The following is a 9,740-nucleotide window of genomic DNA, read 5'->3' on the forward strand; positions in this document are numbered from 1 at the left end:
CCTTTCACTTCATTAATTACCTTGACCTACTTTCAAGCTTACATCAGTCACACAAGTTGGTAATTCCAAATTCTGTAATATTTGTGAAAGAACATGGAAAAGTACACATTCCCGCTGAGTCTCCAGCATGATAAATAATCTACATCTGTTTCTACCCAAAGACTCTGTCAGCTGAGTGACACCCAAAGACTGTCAGCTGAGTGACACCCAAAGACTCTGTCAGCTGAGTGACACCCAAAGACTGTCAGCTGAGTGACACCCAAAGACTCTGTCAGCTGAATGACACCCAAAGACTCTGTCAGCTGAGTGACACCCAAAGACTCTGTCAGCTGAGTGACAAAGACTATATTTATGCCCCTCAGCTCCATTTCTTTTACACATTAAAAGTATCTTAAATTTGTTTTTATTTCATAAGAAACGAAAACTCATTTAAGATTCTATTTATATATTAGATACTTGAAAGCTAACAATGCAAAAATGTAATAAAAAAAATCTAAAACTAGTTTTCTTTTTTGCACTTAGATAATGTCTTAAGATTGTTTTACTTTTGTTGTAGGTGATTGTTATCACTATAGCTGATTTAGTATGACTTCCTCAGAGGTTCCCATGGTAACTAGTGCCATGGCTGCTCCTACAAGAGATCCGTCAGCTGTCATTGATACTGCAGCACACATCCAGGAAACAATGGCAGCCCTGGATGAGAACCAGCCATTCTATACCAAACAGGGAGAGAACTTCATGTGTAATCTCTGTGACAAGTCATTTAATTACAAAAACGGTTTGATCAGGCATTTGAGGTTGACACATGGAAAAGAAAAACCATTTGAATGCAATATTTGTCACAGAAGATTTGGCTACAAGAATATCCTGATGGAACATCAAAACATCCATTTTGGCATAAAACCATATGCTTGTAATCTTTGTGACAAACGGTTTGCAGCAAGATCTAATCTGGTTCAACACAAGTTAGTACACAGGAAACCATTTTCTTGTACAATCTGTACAAAACGGTTTGATAAACCCGAACAACTTCAGAGGCATCTGCTGGGTCACCCTGGTGGAGTATTGAGCTGCAACCTTTGCTCTTTCTCCACCACAAACCAGCTGTCCCTGAATGACCACATACAGAAGAACCATCCACCTCAGGTCATGGATACAAAGGATAAACATTCCTCAAACTTTGACACATCGTCCATTGAAAATTCAGGTTTCACTCAACAAAAGGGGACATTACCTCAGTTTGGTGTTGCTTTTAACTTCTCCAAGATGAAGTCACCAAGTCAGCAAATGAAAACCCCTTCACCGAGTCATTCAGGGAGCAGTAGTCCCATGGTATCGTCTAGTCCAGGAAATGACCTGGGTGTTGATAGTATTCGTCGTATTGACAGTATATGTGCCAACCTGGCATCACGCAATCCATCCGTTCTCTCTCAGGGAGACATCAGTGGTCTCTCACATGGCATTAATGTCAAACAGGAACCGCAGTCTCCTTGTTCTGACTCTGCTGACTCCGCCCATTTCATGAACCCAGGCTTGAGCACTCCATTTGGACACAACATGAGTATGAATCACCTAAACCAACAGCGTATGCAAATGGGTGGATACTCGGGTCAGTTTGGTTCAAGTGGGGGCAGTCATCGTGGCCGAAGTCAAAGTACTGATAATGCTGTGTTAGCTTCTGCAGTAATCAATGTTGAATCGACACAACCTGGGTCTGTGAGGCACAATGGTGGCCAAACAAAAGAGGCTGCTGATTCCACCAGCAATGTGTCGGAGGTACTCTCCATGCTGCAGACTCTTGCACGACGCTCAGAGGAAGAAGGCCCGGGAAAATTTCCTCAAATTTCCATTACTATCAGCCATCCAAAAAATAATGTTGACAAAGCTACACAGTTTACACAACACAATCCCAGTGCACCAAACCTACAGGACACCTTGGCTTATTACGAGGCTCAGGGCAAGATATACAGGTGTCAACATTGCCGTATTCTGTTTGAGGAACGTGGGTTGTATTTTCTGCATGTGGCTCTTCATGGCTCTCCAAATCCTTGGGAGTGTAGCATCTGTCATACTGTATTTGCTGACAGAAATGACTTTCATCTTCACTTGATTAATCAACAGCATTGTCATGGTACTGTGTAGCACCATTGGACATAGTTCTAGTATCACTACTGTTTATTTAACTTGTACTGTATAAATTATCTTGTTACTGGCCTGTACTGTCCTACAGCGTTAATGTTACTAGACACATTTCTTTCACTGTATTGATATTCTTATTTAATGATGTCATACAAAACTGTCTTGGCAGTTAAAAGTGTCTGAGTCAGAGTTTACGTTACCTGACTCGGACAGAGAAACATCTTTCAAGATGTTGTTGTTATTCTCCAATGAATCTGATCATGAGTATGTGAGAAATCGAATCTTACACAAGTGTCAATGTAATTTAGAATTCACAAAACTTGTTAAATTGTGTTATTGCCCACAGATTTGGAACTCTTAAGTGATATATAATTCATTTGATTGTAAATGTGATGTATACAATATGCTATTTTATACCAGTTAAAATAAGTTAACCCAAGAACCTGTTCTGACTTAAAAAAGTGTCAATTTAATGCTGTGATTATAAAAGATTTATATATAATTGTTTGATATGTTGGTTGTAAGTTTTCTCCATCATTTCCTAACATTTAAATTGTACAGAAATTTCAAACTTTTAGATGTCAGATTTTTCTATCATCTCCCTTATTAAGTTTCTAGTTAATAAACAAATCATTCAGTAATTATTGAAGGATTTTTGAGTCAAGTGCAGAACACCATTTCCAATATAGTGGATCTTCAAGATTTTAGGGAGTCCCACAGGAAAATCAGGAGTCTAGGACTGAAATATCATAGCTCAAAATATCCCTGAACATTACATGTTAAAAGATGCCAGTTTTACCTGTTAATGATGCCAGTTTTTATCTGTTAAATGATGCTAGACATTGTTTAAAGCATAGTTTAATTTTACAGACTCAACGGTCCATTCTGTATAGTTAACAGTTCAGTCTTAATAGTTAACAGTCCAGTCTGTATAGTTAACAGTTCAGTCTTAATAGTTAACGGTCCAATCTAGATAGTTAAAGGCCCAGTCTAAATAGTTAATGCAGCATGTAATGGAGACCCATTCATTGTCTTTATTATTTTGACCAAGCGTCTGATCTGATCACAGGAAATCAATTAATCAATTACATGCCCACAAAAGTGTCAATTGTCATTGAATTAACGATGGTTCTGCAGTCCTTTGAATTATTTTTGAAGTTATTGTTGCTTAACATCTTCAAATCACATAATGCACAGTTTGTCGTTTTCATGGAGGTGATATTGTCACCATTTTATGGTGAATTAGTGTTATTGCAAAAACTGGATGCCTGAGAAAGTCAGACACATGTTCATTATATTTTTGACCTGAAAAAAAAAACTAATTAAAGATTGTTGACATATTGGTATTGTCACTAGTCAGCTTGTCCAATTATCCTAAGATAATTTGAAAATTACTGTTGTTTGAAACAGATTAAATGGTATATCAATTATTTGTACAAGTTATCAAAGATTTTGGCATTAATCATTGTTGTCTTTATGAATTCTACTGGTGTTTTATTTGTAAATTTGCAACATATATGACATATTTGAAACTTTGAAAATTTGGACCCAGGAAAATAAGTGACTGTTCAGTTGTTTATTCATATGTGCTGATTCACTGTCAAAGGCTTGTATATAGTGTAACATACACAGTGTTTATTTCAGTCGGGTACTTTGTATGGATCTTTTTGAAATTGCCCTAAGAAGTGTTCATGATTTTGAATTGTTTTCAAAAGAACACAAGGATTTCAAATATTTACACATAAATGGAAAAAAGTTTTTAATTAAACAAGAAATTTAGTTTTGCATCAATGAAATGTGTCAAGGTAATATGTCAAGAAAAGTAAGCTAAGCACAAAACATTGTTATGAATGCTGGTAGTTAATGCATGTCTCTTCATAAAGGAAAAGAATGATTTTCACTTATCCATGAAACAGGAAGTTTTCCCTAGTCCACAATTACATATGTAATAATTTTCTAATGAAATTGTGCGAAGAGTAAAAACCAGAAGAGGTGTAGGTATTCCGATGGAAATCAATATGTACCGATGAATATGCAAAATTGTGTCTATTAAGTAGGTTTATAGATGAAGGATACATGCCCTTCATTCCTGTGTGTTTTTAACTGTCACTTTGTTAGAAAATGTTCACAAAAAATTTATTATATAGTGTTTTATATATATTTAATATTTTAGTATACTACATATATTTATATATATAGGTGTGTTATATATGGATTGAACATTTATATAAAAACATTTTTTAAATATGATTATTTTTCCAAGTTATCTATAGTATTTTATGCTTATTTAAACTTATTTAATGATACCAATTTTCTTACAGTATCCTCTATGTGCAATAGTTCAACAATATTATGTAGATCTTTTTTTCTTTTTGTTTCTTAAATTCCATAAAAACAGATAGGTATGTCACAGTATGTACATAACCTACATTCTGTGTAAAAAATAAATGATACCTTTTTTATTTTGTGTGATATATGTCTGTGTACACAAATCAATACATTAGTGATTCATAAAACTGAATTATTCCCCCTTACTACGCAATTTTTCTGAAAATGAGAAGTGGAGAGCCTCAATGCTCGACACTTTAGTATGGTGATTTGATGCCCCATTTTTGTGTTATTTTCTGAGAAGGGTGTAGAGCTATAGATCTTCACTGTCAGAAGTGGAATATATCCCTTTAAGATAAAAAGGTGACGAGGTTCTTTTGTTAGTGTCAGAGTAGGATGTTTCATTTCTTTCTGGACTGTAAGAAGTGGATTGTCTCCCTTCTTGTGAGTGTATAAGTAGTGTATGATTATGTTTTTGTCCAATATGAAAAGAGAGTTGTCTCCCATGTTGTACAATCGCCATAAAGCGTGAAGAGATTTAATCCTTTATGTATAGAATATAGGTGGGAATTGTCTGTGTTGATCAGGACTGGTAAAATTAGAGAGTAAAACACATAACCAACCAATCAGCTGACTCATCCCTTACATTTTTGGTTTGAGGACAATACCATAATTATGACCATTCCCAGGAAACCTTCTTATGTGACCTTCCTTTTATTCTTTGGTGTTGCTGTAGAGGCATATAGTGTTGGAAACTCAAACAGCATTATAGAATGATCCATTGTGCTTTCCTGTTTGAATTACCACCAGTATATTGTCAAAATTTATTAGCTCACTTGGTCATGAAAGGCTGAGAAGTTTTTGACTGAAGGTCAGAAGCATCCTCTCGAGAAGGGTATTGTAGATGATAGATCTGACCCATGTGGAGCCTGATGAGCATGGCTCAATAGGGAAGATAGAAGAATTGCTTTAAAACTCTTCAATAGGAATATCACGATTATGACCAATGGTGGTCTGAAGCATTTTGGGATGAAGGGGACTCAAAGACTCCACTGGGTCCTAAGGCCGGTGCACTTACGAGGAAAAGTTAGCAAATCAGTTCTGTAGGAATGTTAGGCTTTTGTCCAATTTAGGTTTAAAGAATGCTCGACAGATAAAGGCTCTGTTTTGTATGAACAGTCATTCTGACCCTCTTGGTGGCAGAGGGGTGGGATCCAATAGGGAAATAAAGTAACCACTTTGAAAGAATTCTTCTTAAAGGGAAAACTTAGCAAATTCTTTAAAATCCTTTTCCTTCAGCAGAAAAAAATTGGAATTTGTCCAAATTTGGTCTAAAGCTTCTTGTGTGAAAGGAACTTAATTTTGTGTAAACGGCAGGTCTGACAACCACATGAAGACTGAGTGACATGACTCAATATAAAAGACAGATGTTACTTTTGAAATCCATCTTGATTGCATTAAAAACATTTTGAATGAATTTTGATTAAAATATCCTTGAGTGAGGAGTATTTTATGTAAATCAAGGATTTGCAGAAGGGGAAACTGGGATAAGAGTATCAAATCTCTGCTTGGTTGTACTTATTTGTCAAAATGTAGCACCAGGTGAGCAATACATACCCCATGGGCCTCTTGTTTTTCTGAAAAATGTGTTTTATAATTGACATGACACAGCAATGGTTAAACGTGATGAGCTTATTTATACAGCAAGAAAAAAACCAGAATGTATCTGCCACCCCTGTACAATGATTTAAGACATTTTCATTTAAGGATTTTTATAGGATTTGCAAATAATAAAACAAAACCAAAAAAAATGATTTTGCATTAATGTTTTGTTACAGGTGGGAATGAAATGTTTATGATAAAAAACTGAGAACTTGAAATATAGTCAGAAATGTATTTATAAGAGACAGAGTTTTTCATTATTTATTTTGACAGCTAACAGACTTTTTAAAAGTTTCTTGGTTGTAAAACTATAAATACTTGTTATATGAGCCATATTCATACAGAGGTAATATGTAGACCTGTTTATAAATTTAAAGTTTTATTTATTTATTTAGTTGTTATGTTTAAGAAAAGTATTATCAACTGATATGACTGATTGTGTAGAAGTTAATCCTCTCACTTTATAAGCAATCATATAAGACATTAAACTATGGTGTCAAAACTCATTTTTATAGATAAGGAAATTATAATATATACGTTTGTGCAGTAGATTAAACTCTTCAATGTTGAAAAATTCATCAGTATGAATACAAGTTAGAAAAATGCAGAATTAGAATTTTTTTATTTGAAATAAAAGACAAACATTGTATGTTTGTGTGTTTATCTCTGTCTCTTAACACATTGAACATGATACAAGAACTTTGTTGTATAAGAAACATACTGATATGTTTTAAATGTATTGATAAATTATATTCTTTTATCCCTATGACATTGTCCAGATGGTTTATGTTGATAATGGACAGATGTTTATCACTATTTGGAACTGCTAGATAGCTATCACATATCCAACAATTGTGTATATATCAGGGAGGTATTCATGTTACCCAGTAAAATTACTTGTCTTGACCAGTAACACCATATCTGGGTATTGTTGTTACTTTGTAAAATAACCCATCTTGACCAGTAACACCATATCAGGGCAGTGTTTTACTTTGTAAAATAACCAATCTTGACCAGAAAACCATATCAGGGCAGTGTTTTACTTTGTAAAATAACCCATCTTGACCAGTAACACCATATCAGGGCAGTGTTTTACTTTGTAAAATAACCAATCTTGACCAGTAACACCATATCAGGGCAGTGTTAATTGTTAGTTTGTAAAATAACCAATCTTGACCAGTAACACCATATCAGGGCAGTGTTAATTGTTACTTTGTAAAATAACCAATCTTGACCAGTAACACCATATCAGGGCAGTGTTTTACTTTGTAAAATAACCAATCTTAACCAGTAACACCATATCAGGGCAGTGTTTTACTTTGTAAAATAACCAATCTTGACCAGTAACACCATATCAGGGCAGTGTTAATTGTTACTTTGTAAAATAACCAATCTTGACCAGTAACACCATATCAGGGCAGTGTTTTACTTTGTAAAATAACCAATCTTAACCAGTAACACCATATCAGGGCAGTGTTAATTGTTACCTTGTAAAATAACTAGTCTTGACCAGTAACACCATATCACGGAGGTATTCATGTTACCCAGTGAAAGAGTTTACTCTAGTTTATATAGGCAAAAGTAAATGTTTGAGCATAATTTATTTATTTTCAGTTGGAAATAGTTCAAAACTGGTTAGAATTGTAACATTAGGATATCAGTGTGGTGCTATGTACACGTGCATTATAACTGGGGCTGACCTCCAGGCATGACAAGTGCAAAAATGTGTCAAATTGGCAGAAATCTTTTCTTCTCTAAACCAAGATAAGGTAAAACCAGAATACTCCTCATGGATTAGAAGTGTCTTTACAAAATTACAAATATCCTAATCGTAGAGTCTCACTACTCCCACAGGGCAGGGGATGAGGGTTAACTATTGTTTATATAGGAAATTATATTTTGGAGCATAATTTGTTTATTTTTCTACAGGAAATAGTTCAAACTTGGTTAAATTCATATGATGTGGCTGTTAATGATGTGTAACATTCACTTCAACAACAACGTCAGCGTTTAGATGGCAGACATTTATTTTTAATTCGGCTAGACATCGACGGCAGTACATTGGGAAAATACAGATCTACCCTCCGTTTGAAAGATCCCTATTGCTTTATATTAAATATCACAAATATGACCTCAAACAACCCGTTTTACAGTCAGGAATATTTCTAGTTATAAATCGATCTTATCTCTATGATTATATTTATAATTTACGTCACAAGCAGTGCAATCGGTCTTATTAATTACGGGTTATCTCCCCTGCATCACCATTCATGCGGTGCAGTATAGTGAATCCTATTCCAAGTCGTGAATAGTACGGACATCAAACTTTTATTGTCCTTGATGCATGCATAGCTGACGTAATGGATGACATGTAATAACTGTACATGTTTACAGAGTTACCATATTTTTCATATAAAAACGTGAAGCCCAATTCGTCCTGGTAACCTGTAAGTACAAATTAGTTAAAATGTAGAGAAGGATTTATGACATTGAAAAAAATCCAATTTGTCCTGAGACCGTTCAAGTAATTATGTTGAGAAGGATTTCTGACGTCAGAAAAGACGTTTTTCAGACCCAGCATACACAATTGTCTACTTTCCTAATCAAAATAAATGAAACTAATGAAACGCCACGTGAATAATTCTATCTACATCGTACACATGTACGTATGTTACATGTAGGTAAAAATACATACGTATATTGAGAGACATGACGAACTCAGGCAACAATATATTATATGTAGAATAACTATTTCATTTTCATTGTTAAGGTAGCAGGAAACAAATAATTAGTATTTTTCCTGAAATCATTGGTCATGTTTGAGATATACAGGTACAGTAGTTTGGTTATGAAAAAAACATCATTACATGTATATGTGTGTGTAAACTACATGATAATAACATTAATAGTAGAGAGATAAGATTTGTGTACATCAAAAATTTCCTCTGATTTCTGACATGTGATTGCCTTGGTTACCAACTCAAAAAACGCTGAAAAAGCAAAAATACTGCTAATTCCAACCTAACACTACAACTTTAATGAAGAAATTTATTTCTGAACACCTGTCTTAAAATCAACAAAACTGTCATGGTAACAAACTATTTACATTTCAGCAAATTCCAACTAGAAAATCCTTCATAACATGACCATATGTAAACACTTTGAACATTTCACTTCCTGTAAAGCTAGTTTTTGGTGCGTAGACACAGATTCTAGACTGCCCAAATAGTAATCTCCAACACAAAGCTAAAATGTTATTTTGAAAAAAATGAAACCCCACATTGTCCACTTCAACATGACAAGACCAATTTTAGCAAGGATTTATTTTTCAAATTTTAATTAAAACTTTTATTATGAGGTAATCTAATAAAACATATCACCATGGCAACACCGAGGAACTTTGTATTGCTACCTAAGTAATTTATCAAATTTGTTAAATGGTCTAAAATGCATAGTCTTTTACAACCAAACAGCATTATCCTTATAAATCATTCTAGTGTAATAACTTGTGTGTGCTGATAGACTGTGAGTGGGGATTTAAATTGGAATTTAAAAAAAAAATGTTCTAAAATCTAATTTCTATAACCTGTAACACTTTGATAGAGAAGTAG

The 9,740-nt window shown here is 34.3% G+C and overlaps 1 protein-coding gene across 1 annotated transcript; it reads left to right on the forward strand.

Moving 5' to 3' along the window:
* Positions 1-585: 585 nt before the first annotated feature.
* On the forward strand, positions 586-2,293 carry LOC132557822 (zinc finger protein 271-like). The gene has a single exon (XM_060222349.1). It carries the CDS (start codon positions 586-588, stop codon positions 2,140-2,142), a length of 1,557 nt encoding a protein of 518 aa, XP_060078332.1. The 3' UTR covers positions 2,143-2,293.
* Positions 2,294-9,740: the final 7,447 nt, after the last annotated feature.

The sequence above is a fragment of the Ylistrum balloti genome, unplaced genomic scaffold (genome assembly GCF_031769215.1).
Source record: "Ylistrum balloti isolate Yb309-2 unplaced genomic scaffold, AGI_CSIRO_Ybal_v1 Utg370728, whole genome shotgun sequence".
NCBI classification, from domain to species: domain Eukaryota; kingdom Metazoa; phylum Mollusca; class Bivalvia; order Pectinida; family Pectinidae; genus Ylistrum; species Ylistrum balloti.